The sequence below is a fragment of the Haliotis rubra genome, unplaced genomic scaffold (assembly GCF_003918875.1).
Source record: "Haliotis rubra isolate DU_JTF1 unplaced genomic scaffold, ASM391887v1 Scf938, whole genome shotgun sequence".
Taxonomy (NCBI): Eukaryota; Metazoa; Mollusca; class Gastropoda; order Lepetellida; family Haliotidae; genus Haliotis; species Haliotis rubra.
The window spans coordinates 329,488-345,475 of record NW_025767677.1 but is presented as its reverse complement, the minus strand read 5'-3'; the positions used below and the strand labels follow the sequence as shown (position 1 = coordinate 345,475).

General features: G+C 40.3%; 1 protein-coding gene and 1 long non-coding RNA gene across 2 annotated transcripts in view; both read right to left on the bottom strand.

Annotated features, from left to right (window-relative positions):
* Positions 1 to 3,786, bottom strand: LOC124264689. Its single transcript, XR_006895218.1, has 2 exons — positions 3,616 to 3,786; positions 1 to 78 (listed from the first exon to the last, which is right to left on the bottom strand). It is a non-coding gene; the product is annotated as an uncharacterized LOC124264689 (long non-coding RNA).
* A 2,561-nt stretch (positions 3,787 to 6,347) lies between these two features.
* The window catches only part of LOC124264687 (CTD nuclear envelope phosphatase 1-like), a 53,266-nt gene continuing 43,625 nt past the window's right edge, over positions 6,348 to 15,988 (bottom strand). The window contains exon 7 of the mRNA XM_046699444.1: positions 6,348 to 14,328. Within this exon, the coding sequence (XP_046555400.1) occupies positions 14,183 to 14,328 (146 nt within the window). The 3' untranslated portion in view covers positions 6,348 to 14,182. The remainder of the gene's footprint in view (positions 14,329 to 15,988) is intronic.

Sequence of the window (15,988 nt, the reverse complement as noted above, 5' to 3'; positions counted from 1 at the left end):
CTATTTTTTATTTATTTATTCATATATACACACAAGTTAACGAGGGCCGTATTCCTTCGGGTCGCTGCGACATCTTATCTGAAACAAAGAACACAGCTGTCAGGAAACAAATGAAAGGCTTCATACATTATTCATGCGTGTCTTAGGGGTTTGATGGTACCCATTGATTTTAGTTTTACGCCGCACTCAGCAATATATGGCAGCAGTCTGTAAATAATCGAGTCTGGACCAGACAATCCAGTGATCAACAGCATGCGCAATTGGGAACCGATGACATGTGTCAACCAAGCGAGCTCTAGGTGACCACAATCGATTGTAGTCCAATTTACGTTACTGTTAGCTTAATTTCACTGTTGGGGTTTGACGTAAAAAACTACATTTGGGTAGGATGCCTTCGACCTGGAGCCACCTCCAAAAATTCTACATTCTATTGCCCCAGTAGAAAACAGGTGCGCCGCGTCATTCATTATACTTCCCATCAAAAGTTCAGGCAACTGCTCTAAACAAAATTTTCAAAATATTCCATATTGTTTACACATGAAACAAATTCATAACGAGTTCAGAGAAAATTGAGGTAAACTTTACATCAAAACCCAGCTACATTTGCACATGCTTTTCAGCAATTTGATGCATGAGGTTCGCAGTTGGTTCCCCCAAGTTAGTGGAGAAATCAATCTTCGATGTAACCATATATATACTGAACAGCAAGTTTCGAAAAAATGAAATCTCATGAAGGCACGCGTTCATGGTAAAGTGACTTAATGATCCCAGATGTCATGCAATTTGACGTCCAAATGAACCATTCGCACAAACACACCCACAATGCAGCAAAACCATAATTTTATCTCGTGCATCGACGGTTATGGATGAAAAGCATGCATTTTACTCTGAGGTATCTTTTATAAAGGTTTGTGTAAAAAAAAAAACAGTTCAGTATTGACGCTAGGAGGTGTACACGCCACGCAAACGATGCCTAGACTAACGACTGAGCAGAGGGAAGGGGAATGGCCATTGCGGGTTGCTGCTGATCGTCCTCGTACCGGACGGCAACGAGTGACAACTCATGCGCAAGATCGGTTCATCCGGGTCACTCATCTAAGGAACCGAACTCAAGCATCAAGGGGAGCAGTGCCAAGCGATATACGATTAGGCGTCGTCTTCGGGCTGCTGGAATCCACTGCCGAAGGCCATATCTGGGGCCAATTTCAACAACGCCAGCGACGTTTGCAACCCGATGGATTATCTGGCTCAAAACAACATTAACGTCTCTTTCCTCGGATATGGCTCCCATTGAACATTCTGGGACGGAGGATTGCTGCAGGTAGACAGTCACTCACACGTGCACAATTGGAATAGAGATTGGTGTTTGAGCGGAACCAGTTGCCTCAGGCATTCTTTCAGACTCTAGTGAACTCCATGAGGCCACGTTGCACGGCCAGTGTGCAATCTCAAGGTGGCTATACGCGCTACTAAAGGAGACAGTCACTTTTCGCGTTCAGGGGTATCTCCATTTGACGGACTGTGATCAATTTGAACTTATTGCAATTCAATGTCAACAGCAACTTTTAGTTGTTAAATTGACAGTGTTTTCTATGCAATAAATGATTAGACATAATTTTGGTTGTCTTCTATTCACAAACTTGACAAAAAGCCAGAGTTGCGTTTCTTTTGCTGTTCAGTTATATGTTATGTATAGTGAAAGGCAAAAGAAACGTCGTAATATTAGAAATGACATTTGAGTATCAATGGAGTATTTGAACCTATTTTTTTAAATATACACCAGAAGTCAAGTTTGAGGAAACATGAATCGTGGTCGTATAGCCTGCATTGTCCAATAAAGTATTGTTTGAGATTGAAGTTCGAAATGTTTTGGTTTTTTGGAGAGGGAAAAGTTCCACAAACAACACTGAAATCGAGATGCACCTGCATCATAAATGCATTCAGGCATAAATTGCCGGCTTGAATGGCAATCGTTCACTTGTTTTCTGAACACAGCAGCTATGACTAGGTTAACGAGAGATCAACCACAACAAGCTATTGGACGTCTGCACGCTGGTCAACATGCTAATGACTTCAGTTGCAGCGTACGAACGATAGAACGATACAACGCCACCAGCAGCACTGATGACCGTCCACGTAGTGGTCAACCCCGTGTAGCAACACGTCGCCAGGACCGTCATATCGTCCATCAACACGTGCAAGACCTATTCGCAAGGGCCAGAGAAACAGCTTGGGTGACCATAGGAAACCACCAGCGACCAGTCAGTGACCTACCATTCGGCGACGTCTCCAAGCCAGGAACCTGTTTTGTCGATGTCCTGCCTGGAGACCCATATTCACCCAACGTCACCGCCGGGAACGTATCCAAGTGGACACAACAGCGGCAAAACTGTCGTGGGGACAATGGAGAGGGGTTATCTTCTCTGATGAAAGTCGGTACTGCATTTCAGTGGCGTATTATTTAAAAAAAATAGGTTCAAATGTTCCATTGATACTTAAATGTCATTTCCAATATTACATTTCTTTTGCCTTTCACTATACATACCATATAGTGCTTTTAGTGAGTCTATACTTTTGATGGGAAGTATATATTACATACTGTGCCTTATATTGTCGCTCAGTATTTTCGATTACATTGACACAAAACAGAATAGCCAAAATGTTATACGGCTTCAATTTTAAACCGCTTTTTGCAATATCAAAGCGGGGAACACCAGAAATGGGTTTCACACATTGTACCCATGTGGGGAATTGAACCCAGGTGTTCAGTGTGATGAGCGAACGCCCTAACCACTAGGCTACCCCCACCTCCCGAAATGTTGAACGAAGAAGCGCAATCATTAATTTTACTCATATTTGTCGCCTTGTAGGGCTGGCAATGGAGCGGGATCTCTCACAGGGAGCATCAGTACGTTTGAAAAAAACTATAATGGTTTCTCGAATACTGTCGTTCGATACTTTTATTGTAATTGAAGAAAACTAAACTCGCAAACCTTACAGGTAATGAGTGAGTGAGTTTTAGCTTTACGCCGCTTTTAGCAATGTTCCAGTAATATCACGGTGGGGTGACACCAGAAATAGGCTTCACACATTGTACCCACCTTGCAAGTAACATTTACAGAAAAGATATGGAAAGGATTTCCGCCCGTGACCCCGTTTTTGTAATCATTATATTCCTAAGAATTGGTCTTTATGAAAAAGGGGCGTTTATTCATTTCCTACTGAGAGACAGTTCATAACTTAAGGCTAGGGGCAGTGATGATGATTTTTATGGGGAAGCATGTACACAGTGACTGACCCCCCAACTAAAATTTATGTACAAAGTAAGTGCCCCTCAAGATCAATTACCCCCTCCCCCTTCCATATTTTTAGGCATAATTGTTAATACTTTTAAAATACACCCACCCCACAGAGTTCATGTGTACAAAATTGCTGAACAACCCCCAAACCCCTTTAACAAAATGGGTGACCGCAACCCCCACCCTAACCCTAAATTATGAACGGACCTAAAGACATGTGTAAATGCAAACATGCCATTAACATAATCAATTCCACATTACTTAAACATTTGAAATTCAATGCCCTTACACCATACGTATAACACATGCTACATACCATCAAATAAACAGCTGTGTTCTGTTGAAAGTGTCGCCAACGCTAATCCGGTGCTGCTTCCTCCATTGTTGCTCGTTAACTGATCACTGAACCACGTGCTCATCAGAGACGTGAGGTTAGCACGTGCAAATCAAGTCTATCGCTTTCGTGCACTCTTCACGACTTGCACGTGCCTTGTCCCCTTCACGCCAAACGGAATGTCAAGGCTGTGTATTATTTTGCGCTGACGTTTTCGGTATGTTTTGTTTTCTTTGATGTTTTTCTTCTGTTTTGTTTGTGTTTGGATGGCAAATCATGCACATTTTATTTAATTCTCAATAGGACAGCTGACCAGGGACGATATAAGGATTCGCTCCAACGATCATCATTATGCTATGTTCACACTATCACGATTCGCGCCACGATTGAAATCGTGGTCTTAATTGTGGACTAATCGTGGTGATCCTATCAGATCTTATCAGATCTTGAGGTCAGTCGTGGAAATCGTGTTGATCGTAGAAAATGTTTGGACAGTTCTGGGCCTCGTTTCACAACGCTCTCGTAAGCCTAAGATCTCGTAACTTTTCTCGTAGCATTCGTGCCTCCTATACTGTAACATAGGAGGTACGAATGCTACGAGAAAAGTTACGAGATCTTAGGCTTACGAGAGCTTTGTGAAACGGGGCCCAGCACTTTTCTACGATCAACACGATTAGTTGTCAATCGTGAACACCGCATCAGATCGTGTTGCATCATAACAAAGCGCAACATATCGCATCTAATCGTGCTTCCAAATCGTGGTGATCGGAATCAGTCGTGGACAAGACAAACACCACGCTCTGTTGAGATGTGTTGCGATCTCTCACGATCTGCGACCCTCTTTCGGGTCCCATTGCTCACGACCTGACACGGATGACTCAAGAGCAGATACGAACGAGTTGATACGAGTAAATGCGAGTATTCACGCTTTTTCACGGACGCACACGATCTGTTACGAGTTCCTACCGCCTCCACTATATCCTTCACAGTTTTGGGCTTGTGCTCTTGGGTCCTGAGGAGACACCTTAATCTATTGGCCAGGGCCTAGATTTTCGAAGCTCTCTCAGCGCTAGGATACTTGTAGGTTAATGATAATGTATGGCACTTACGACTATCTTAGCACTAAGAGAGCTTCGAAAATCTAGGCCCTGGATCCCAAAGCCATTTTCCACCACTCTCCTCCCCTTGAGGATGAAGAAGGGCATGTCTTGGTGGTCATCAGGGTTTGCAGTCAGAGGGCAGGGTGGGGGAGTCCTAGGTCTTCCTCTTCCAGGCCGTTGAACAGCTCCGAGTCATGACATGTGTCCTTTTCCACCAAGCTCGATCCACACAAACTTGTAATCTGCATCCACCAGAGATATAGGTGGTATGGAAAAGAAGCCCTGAAGTACAGGCTGCCAGTTTGGGGTTGCTTCTGGATAGTAATATGTAATCCCGGGCCCCAATGGCGTGGGGGATATTCCATCTCTGCTCAAACTTGTTAGCTACGGCTGTCCAGGCTTCAGGGGTCACAACTGCCTGGCACACTTCTGGAACCATCTCTGAGATAGTGAACACTCCACACATGTAGGCATACGCAAGGGACAGATAGTTGTCGCCAGTGCCAAGGTTCCTCAGTATCACTGCCAGTTTCAATCCTGGTGAGAGGAGTTGCCTGAAACTGGCGAATTCCCTATCGATTGCTGGGACCACCCTCTGCAAGACTTCATCGAAAAGCTTTGGTGTTAATCTTGTGTAGTTTTGGAACGCTACTGGATCCTCCAGCCTCAAATGGGTGTCTAGGAGGCTGGAGAATGACCAAACGGTTGTCTCCTCTCCTCTGTGAGCCATGGTCGCACCCAAAAGTGCCCGACTGCAGCTCTCCTGGACCTTTGTGGTTGGTGGTTTGTGGTTGGTGTTGTAGCTGGTCTGGCTGCTGCTTGTCTTCTTCCACTCTGGCGATAATGTAAGCATACGGTAATACTGCCAATGTCACCTTGTCATCATCCTCAACTCCTGCCATCATCACTGGTTGTGGGTTGTAATGTTCACTCTGTAGAAGTTCAAGAAACAATGAAGTCCATGCATGGTCAGTCGGGCTGCATATATACCCGTCAGGTCCAGTCATAGCTCAAATCGTGATCATCCCCAATCGTGGGCATAGGTTCATGATAAACGTATCGGAACGTACCTGCACGTACCAGATCATCCCAAATCGGGAACCCCGATCGTGATGTTCGTTTCAGATAGCGACCCAATCGTGGACTCGATCGGGAAAATCTTATCAGAACGTATGTGATTGTATCTAAACGGGAGACCAGATTGTGACAGATCGTGTCACCTTAAATTGATCAATCGTGACAATATCGCATCCAAGCGCAACAAATCGTATCAAAACGTATCGACTCACATCACCTCGTATCCAAAGCTGAAATTTCAGAGGAGTTCCACGATCAGCTACAAATGGCCAATCGTAACGTTCGTAACGGATCGTACGACAGTGTGAACCTAGCATTACAGAATGGGATGCAACACACAAAAAACACGCCAAGCTGTGTACCTGCAGACCAACATCCTTCAATCCCCTGATGAGCAGTATACCTGGTGAATATGCATGTCACACTTTAATCTCACCCAGTTCAGTGCCCAGGGGATTCACATAGGATTCAGGAAAGCTAAACATCATTTAACAGGAATTACAATTGCCGCTTGACAAATATAATAGCAACAATCAGTTCACAGGATAATATCTTTTATTTACAAAAGGTCATCTCTGCCTCACTACATGATATATTCCACACCACACATAGTGAGTCAGGAGCCTACAATCAACAGGAGGCGACCAGAGTCACCCACTCGAGAAACATACTTTCTACAAAACAACAGTAAGTTTTCACACAGTTGTTGATATGCATGATGGGAACAACTGCTCCACAAGAATAAACACTTCCAGAAAGAGGCAAGAAGGGCAGCCATTTTGGATCATGCAAATCATGCAGTTTCCAATGATTTGCCTCCGTTATGAATTTACTTCCACAATATTTCCTACGGCAAATTCACATGGCAAAGCAGCCTACAGGTATGAAAAACATGTTGCATGTGTTTGACCAATGGTCAAATCCAACAAGTATGCAGATCTTTTCTGACAAATGTTTATGTAAAAAAGTGAATGAGTGAGTTTAGTTTTAGCAATAATCCAGCAATATCATGGAGGGGACATTGGAAATGTGCTTCACACATTGTACCCATGTGGGGAATCAAACCCGGGTCTTCTGCGTGAGAAGCAAATGCTGTCACCACTCAGCAACCTCACCGCCTTGTTAATGTAAAATAATTAGATATGACAGAGGAGTAGCGTCACTCGTCTCAGACAACTGGCTAGTCTATCCCAGGAATGACTAGTCACTCAACGACCTCCATAATTTGTCATCGATTGTAAATATAAATGTACTAAATAATATTTGTCCCAATGGGAAGAAACACGAAAACTACAAGATGACCATGCTCCTATCAATGGCCAGAAGCAAAAAAAATTCTTTTCTCAACGATACAACTACATTCCATTTAGCACTGACACAACAATAATGAGTTCACTATCTTTAATTTCCTTTACAGATTATACCCCAAAACTACATTTACACTGAAAAGCAGTTGTCTGCCCCTTGTCCCCATCATGCATATCAACAAGTTCAACTAAGAAAAAACATGTTAATATTTCGATCCCCATTTGATCATGTTCAATGAGACAAAGAATCACAGTTCTTGAAATCAAACTATAAAATATATTTCTCTCTTTCATACATGTAGCAGCTACGTACAATATCAAACTTGGACACGAGCTGGAAGTTTACAGGTCATCACGGACTGATAAATTTCGTGCACATACTTCAAAATACTCTACCTTCCAATCCTCAGACAAATGCTATGCACAAAACCGTCAACAAAATTACAGCAAATCAAAGTTTTACTTGATTTTACAAAGAAATCATATCAAGCTATTACAATCTCAAAATACAGAACACATATCAAATATTTCGGATTACAAAGCAAACTTTATCAAAAACCTTTAGATATATCAGTGTGTGTTCACTATGGTTCAAGTGTCTTCAAACATTCCATCAAATTATATCAAATGCATTGCATGCATGTATGTATAAATAGTTGCAACAGAGATACATTAGCATAATCTGGAATACTATTTCTTTACATCTTCTTTGGTCAGTATATAAAGATTTATAGATATCTACTGAAGACATCTGTTCCTATGGTTATCCACTGGTGCGTTGAAAATCTTTGTAGTGAGTGTGTTCTGTTTGACGCGGCTTTTAGCAATATTCCAGCAATATCACGCGGGGGTCACCAGAAATGGGCTTCACACACTGTACCCATGTGAGGCATCGAACCTGTGTCTTCGGCGGGACAAGCAAATGCTTTTACCACTAGGCTACCCCACCGCCAAGAATCTTTATAAAGGACCTCACATTTATCATCTTTCAACATTCCAAATTGCCCTCAAAGGGTCACCAAAGGCTGCGACAATACCTCACAATCTGAGTTTGCGGCCATATCAACATCCATATTTAGCTTGTCATGATGGAGGTCAAGGTTATTTTCGTGTAACTCGTCAATGCAGGTAAGGTGCTGACAGAAAGATGATATTTACAGACTGACGCCATATAGCATAAAACTAAACTCAATCACTTCTTACTGACAATATTTTTTTCATTTCACCCTGCTGGACAACCATAGGACATGATCAACCGAAGACAGGCTTTCCTAACAACTAGTTTTTGTCATGGTATTGTAGGAATACAACTCCCAATATTTCATAAATCAGCTTCCTAATTTTTCATGGATATTTCTACAAAAGCAGCAACCAATATTTTTTCTGAAAGCGTACATCATACTCCCCAACCAACATGCTGATATACATTAACAGAATACTTCCCATCGCACCAAGAATAGAATCAACATGACAACTTCATATCTCATTTTTCTCTCATAATCTGAGGCAAATGTAAAAAGTATTATGTTTCTGGTCACCATGTTTCAACCCTGCATCGTTTTCAATCCCAAGTAGCCATTTTTAATTTTCCAGATCTTTATTCAAGGGCAGACAACTACAGTTCTCACCTAAACTGCACATGCGTCTCCTGTTGGTGCAGGTTGGGAGGGATTGGGGTCATGGAAAAATAATCGTGAAAATGGACATTTTGACACCAGAGACAACTACCTTCTGCCATGTTGCATCATGTTTAGCCTAACCGAATTACCAGAAACATAATACCTTGAGGGGAGTAAGTTTAGCATTACTGACAGTCTCTTCAAAATAAAAAGATCACATCATTTCCCTTAATCTGTGGTTACATACTGTAGATACGTCTGAAGGACTTTGAAAAAAGTAACATCAAACGCCATTGTTGCTAACTACGACAATATTTGATACCAATCACTACACACTCGCCATGGAGACTATACAGAAGTTTGCTGCCAGACAAAGGCGAAATTCTTCACAAAATCACTGAAATCAACAGAATTTATTTTCACATTCAACATAATTGTAAGTTCAGAATGGCTACTCTGTGCCAAACTGTCTTTTCAAGGGCAGGTAACTCTGCCTAACTGTAATTTCAGGGGCAGGTAACTCTGTCTAAATCAAGACTGCAAATTGTAATCAACTGATTATGTGTCAATATGACACAGGTAATATTTGACACCGTGAACTGACTAGGTTACAAAAAATGCAAAATACATTTGCAACTGTTCCAAAGGCCTTTTTTATTTTAGTTGGTTTACAGATAGTTCCCCATAAATTTGGTAGTTGTGCAATTCTGACAGGACAAGGCAAGGTGCCTGGAGCTGGCCAGGTCAGTTATTCCAATATCTCTTTCTGCAAAGTAGCAAGTTTTAATGGCAAAAATCATCTCTTTCTGCATTGATTCTCAAAGTTGACATTTTTATTCAATTTCTGCATTAATAGAAATATTATTCGATAAAATGATTAGTCCTCTTTTCATATTTTTTTCATTCTTAGCCTTGGGTATTGAGACCCATAAACCAATTAAAAATACGGCCCAATTAACTGAGTTGCATTTTTGACAAGATCAATTTCACTAAATTCAGTGTCATATACCTCAAACAAAAATCGACTACTTAAAGCAGTTTGGTTAAACCACTGAATCACTCACTCATTCAGATACAAACCCTCCAACCTGTCAACTCAGAACATCTGTAGTCCACAAACTTAAGTACGCTAATGAATATCATCATTTCTCAACATGGTAGTAAAAAATAATTTATGGACATGAAAAAAAACAACACATGACATCATCAGGCCATGACATGGACAACACATGACATCATCAGGCCATGACATGGACAACTGATGATATGCTTCCACAGCCGTTGCAACCCTTTTATATAGAAACTAAACCTTTCACAATTTTTGTTACTTTTACAAACCATTTTACAACAGTGATGTGGTGATGTTAACTGTTGTGAGATAAATATTACCAGTCTTGTGTCCTGCCTCCATTATTCAGCGGGAGTGAAAATAACTTCAGTTTCAGACGTCTTTTTATGGGCTACTAAAAATCACACTTATGATGCACAAAAATTAAAGATCGTGAATATCTGATATATTTTTATGAAGGAGAGTGCTCAGTTGTCCCTACATAAATATACCTGATAATATTCCAGATACGCAAACATTTTTTAAAATAAAAGTAAAAAGACAATCCATTAATTTTTTAATGTTTTTATCAGTCAGTAACTGCTGTTTTCAAAGACAATCACACACATAAAACCCCTACACTCATATCTTACCCATTCCCAGTGAAATCGCCAGGAGTTACACATTTCAAGATTAACATGAGTTATGTCCCTTACATTTACAGAGACATTTCCTAATATCAATGGGAAGAAGTTTCTGAAGCTCATGGAGTTTCACTGAAGTTGGTAAATGTTGTCACTGGGGCTGAATACGGTACTTTGTAAACATGTTATCATGATAAGGTAAAGTTGTCGGCACAATATAAAACAAATATCCTGATTAGAAATGCACTGGCCATGATTGTTCCACCCCAAGTATCTCATTTCTTGAAATGGTATGTTAACAGGGAGTTCCAGATGCAAATAATAAAAGCTGTATCATTTCAAAATTGTGGATGTTTTGTCATTTTTACATATAACCAACCTGACATCATAAAAAACATTTCCTATCAAGGGAAAGTTTATGTTCTCAGGAATTCTTCTTTTACTGATGTAAATATTTTCAAATCAAGACAGGAAAGACATAAATCCGACTCAGTTTTGAAAGCTGACATCAAGAACCCACAAATCTTTCAAATTTGGATTCGCCTGAGCAAGATCTGGAAGCGTCCTCAGACCTGCTTTTCAAGAAGTTGGCCTTTTCTAATTCCCTACCTTATCCAAACTACAAATGAACACTCCAAGTCAGCGTCTTCCCCAACAGCATCACCTACACTTGAACATCACACACATAGCACTTGTGATCCAAATAGACCAGGATTAGTTCAAAGCACACTTCATCAAAAATAATGTTAATTCAGTTAATGTGTAAAGCTAGGCTGGTATGAGAACAGATGTTCTTCATAAAATGGAATCTTCTACGTGGGGAATGTAGTTTTCCTATGATCACTTTTTAACAAAATGCCAAAATATCCTAGTTTCTTGGGTAAATGAAAACAGTGTTTGTTCTCAGAAAAATAAGCCAAAACATTCATGTTGAAACATATTTCTGCATTGGAACAGAAATAATCTTCTTATGCCAGGTATTGCCCATGTTCACAGCCAGAGGCAACTCACTTGCAGAACATTCTTTGAAATCAGTGCTGGAAACCTATAATTATAACATAAGCACTTTATGTTCTGGTGAGCTTAATGATGTTATTCTTCTCTCATAACTCGGAACATACTTATGCTGTATTTATCTGTAAAACTTCCTCCCAAAAGTACAAATTGATCTTCATGATTCTAATTCAGTATCAGTCACTCCATCACAAAATCTTACATCATAACAGTTGCTGGTACTGAGAACCTTAGAGTCGACATGTTAAACCCTGAGTATCCAAATTTTGATCTATAATTGTTACATAATTCTCAATTGACATAAATATTCAAACAGCCGAAACAATTTAGTTTTCATAAATTACAGCAATATTTACAAATGAATTGTTATTCAAGCATTTATGCAAAGCCTCAACAAGCAAGCCTTAGTTCTTAGTGAATCATGAAACAGAGTTGCCTCCCTTTACATGGGCAAGTGATGTATTTTAACATTGGTTTGTAATCTCAATAAAGATAGCTTCACATATCACTATAGTTCTCTCCGATTTCACATAAAACTTACATGTCAATAATATGGCAATCATAATTCTTCTTTGTCTTCAGAATAATCATAAATGTGGACACATAAGCAGCTCAAATATTAAGCCACATTCAACTTTCTTGTGTACATTCAGCCTGTGAAACATGAAATCTTACTGCACTAAAATGCTTTGCCATACAGACACAGCTGCCCATGCTTCAGTATGTGAGCACTCCAGACTCTCTCCTCAAAGAATCCAAGCACAAATTCTCAAACATTGTGACGTGATTTCCATGGCAACACAGAAGAGAACCTGCCTGGTACTTCACTCAGTGAGGTAAACATGGCATACAAGGGGTATGTATCAGTCCCTCCAGAGTCTAGTCTACACCCTCCTCCATCGTCCACTGTAGTACACAGCCATTCTGTTATGCTGAACTCCCTGGACCATATCCACAATAGCTTCATCTCAAAAGTCAACTCTACGGGATGTTACACTAAACTACCTTGACCAATTTGTTACAATATCTCTGATTCAAAAGTCAATTCTCTAGGATGTTTTTACAAGAGTTTGACACAGATCTATCCAAACTGCTGCCTCATACGAGTTATTCCTTAATATAATTTCCCAAACAAAACTGACCGTTTAAGATGGGAAGGATCTGCTATCAGGTATCCCAATTTGTATTTCAGATGGGCCGCAACAAACAAGTTAGGGGATAATATTACTCCTTCAATCACAGCAACAGATTTTTAGGGGAGCCAGTTTGAGTCTTGTGTCATTTGAGCTGGACTCTAAGTGAAGAAATAGAGGTGGATGGATCCAAGGTATCTAGTAACAGAATGGACAAATATTTCCCTGGACGGTCCAAGGTATTTATTACAGGATGGACATATATTACCCTTGACGGTAGAGGATGAGTCTAAGGAGAAACTTCAAGCTCACTGGGTTGTGACAAATCTTGATTATTCCTGACAAAAGTAGCAACATTGGAACTGTAGTTATTGTTTAAGAACACAAAGTAAAAACATTAGAATTGTGAATCATTTTTTCCAGTTGAGTGTTCCATTCACGAAACTGATTCTGGTATTTTATTATGAATTATTAAAGATTGTTCAAGGAATTGAATTTGATAATCTAATTTGAACTTGTTGGTGGGAAGAAAGCCTGGTAAAGGACTGCAACTCTGCCCAGCAGTCAGCTATTGTACAGATGACCTGTTTAGAACAAACACTGGACACTACTGCTTTCAAATACAAAACAAAGCCTTTCAAGTCTAACTTCTAACAAGTTGAGCTTTGAGTGGCAATAACCAACCAGCATCATGGTGATGCATGATTGGTCATGGTGATGCATGATTGTCTCTGCACCTGATTGGTCTTCAATCAACCAACTGTGTACCCAAGACATTGAGCATAAAGTAGAAGAGAACACAACAGTTCAGGAAATCAAAATCGTCTCTGAATGGTGATAGTCCAGTGTGGAAAGGGACCCAATGGACATTGAAACAAAAGAAATTTACAATTATCCTTTCACTTAAATCTGCTATGTCCTGGCAGGTCTGAATCCAAATGAGCAGTTAACTGAACTATTCAGAGGCATTGCCTGCAGTCACCTAAAAGCCTATGAAAAACAACATATAATGCAATTGAATTTGAAAGAGATCAATAAAATACAAAACATAATGTCTTATATAAACGTGTCAATAATTCTTCTTCCAAACTTGCAGTTAATGTTTCTTCTGAATTTAACAATATTCTTATTTCAAATATGGTATTAATTTTGCTTCCAAACTTGCCAATAATTTTGCTTCTAAACTTGCCAATAATTTTTCTTCCAAACTTATCAGTAATTCTGGTTCCAAACTTTCCAGTATCAGTTCTTCCAATCCTGCTCAATGTCTGAGATATACAAAGAATTTCTACAAATGAATCCACAAGGGTTTTCCTATTCACCTCCTTATCAGAACTAGTTCATCAACAGAGTTTGTATACCACTGCCTTGTCTGGAATAAACATGATCAATCACCTTCCTACAACAGAAGATGGCTTCACCCAACACAGGACAGCAGGTTGAGTTTGTATAGAGAGTATCAGGAGGGGATTCATTCCGGGGTAAAATAGTTCCTAGAATCAACACCGACGCTCCTGTTGGATGGTGGGTGACCTAGGTGATGAGGACGACATCAATGACAGTGCTAACAGTTGCTATGTACAAGGATGGGCATGAAATGGGCGTCGCTACCACGCCCGCTGTAGATGTAAATTCCGACTGAGGACGCTGCGCACATCGCTGCAAAACCTGAGAGCGTCTAACATAGGCAAGAGGCAGAGGAGTGCCGTGTCTGTGGCGTCGCTGAACCAGGACTTGATGGGTATGGCGTTATCTGCAACATGACGGGGGAATGTCAAGTTATACAAGCCAACATCAACCAATCCTTGTATCTAAGGTATTTTTAAAACATAAAACCATTATTAAATGTTAAATACCATGTAGTGAGTGAGTGAATATAGTTTTACGCTGCTTTTAGCAATATTCCAGCAATATCACAGCCAGGGACACCAGAAATAGGCTACACACATTGTACCCATGTGGGGAATCGAACCAGGGTCTTCAGCATAACGAGCTTACGCTTTAACTACAAGACTACCCCACTGCCCAGTAAAATACCATGCAACATCTATTAATGAAATGAATGTCAGAAGGTATATTGATAAGAAAATTGTGAATGTGGTTCCATTGAAAATGAAATTAATATTATGTTTTAATGTAAAGCATATGACATTATTTGTCAGAAATATCTGTCAAGTGTTTGGTAAAGTCTATACTTATTTGAATATTTTAGCTTCATAAGAGCTACTGTAGACATACTCTTGTGAAATGTTCGAAATATGTTACCTGGGTACGTATGCCAGAAGTCATAGAAAAGCTGTGTGTGAATTACAAATGTATATTCTTCATATTATATGACCTTTTGGCTACACACTTGAATATGATTGCCGGTTACTTACTTGGATGTGTCAGTTACTTACTTGGATAGGATCTGTAGGCTACTTACTTGGATAGGATCTGTAGGCTACTTACTTGGATAGGATCTGTAGGCTATGTACTTGGATAGGATCTGTAGGCTACGTTACTTGGATAGGATCTGTAGGCTACTTACTTGGATAGGATCTGTAGGCTACTTACTTGGATAGGATCTGTAGGCTACTTACTTGGATAGGATCTGTAGGCTACGTACTTGGATAGGATCTGTAGGCTACTTACTTGGATAGGATCTGTAGGCTACTTACTTGGATAGGATCTGTAGGCTACTTACTTGGATAGGATCTGTAGGCTACGTACTTGGATAGGATCTGTAGGCTACTTACCTGGATAGGATCTGTAGGCTACTTACTTGGATAGGATCTGTAGGCTACTTACTTGGATAGGATCTGTAGGCAACGTACTTGGATAGGATCTGTAGGCTACGTACTTGGATAGGATCTGTAGGCTACGTACTTGGATAGGATCTGTAGGCTACTTACTTGGATAGGATCTGTAGGCTACTTACTTGGATAGGATCTGTAGGCTATGTACTTGGATAGGATCTGTAGGCAACGTTCTTGGATGGGATCTGTAGGCTACTTACTTGGATAGGATCTGTGGGCTCACTATTACTTGGATGGGATCTGTAGGCTACTTACTTGGATAGGATCTGTAGGCTACTTACTTGGATAGGATCTGTAGGCTACTTACTTGGATAGGATCTGTAGGCTACTTACTTGGATAGGATCTGTAGGCTACTTACTTGGATAGGATCTGTAGGCTACTTACTTGGATAGGATCTGTAGGCTACTTACTTGGATAGGATCTGTAGGCTACATACTTGGATAGGATCTGTAGGCTACTTACTTGGATAGGATCTGTACGCTACTTACTTGGATGTGATTGTCAGTTACTTACTTGGATAGGATCTGTAGGCTACTTACTTGGATAGGATCTGTAGGCTACTTACTTGGATGTGATTGTCAGTTACTTACTTGGATAGGATCTGTAGGCTACTT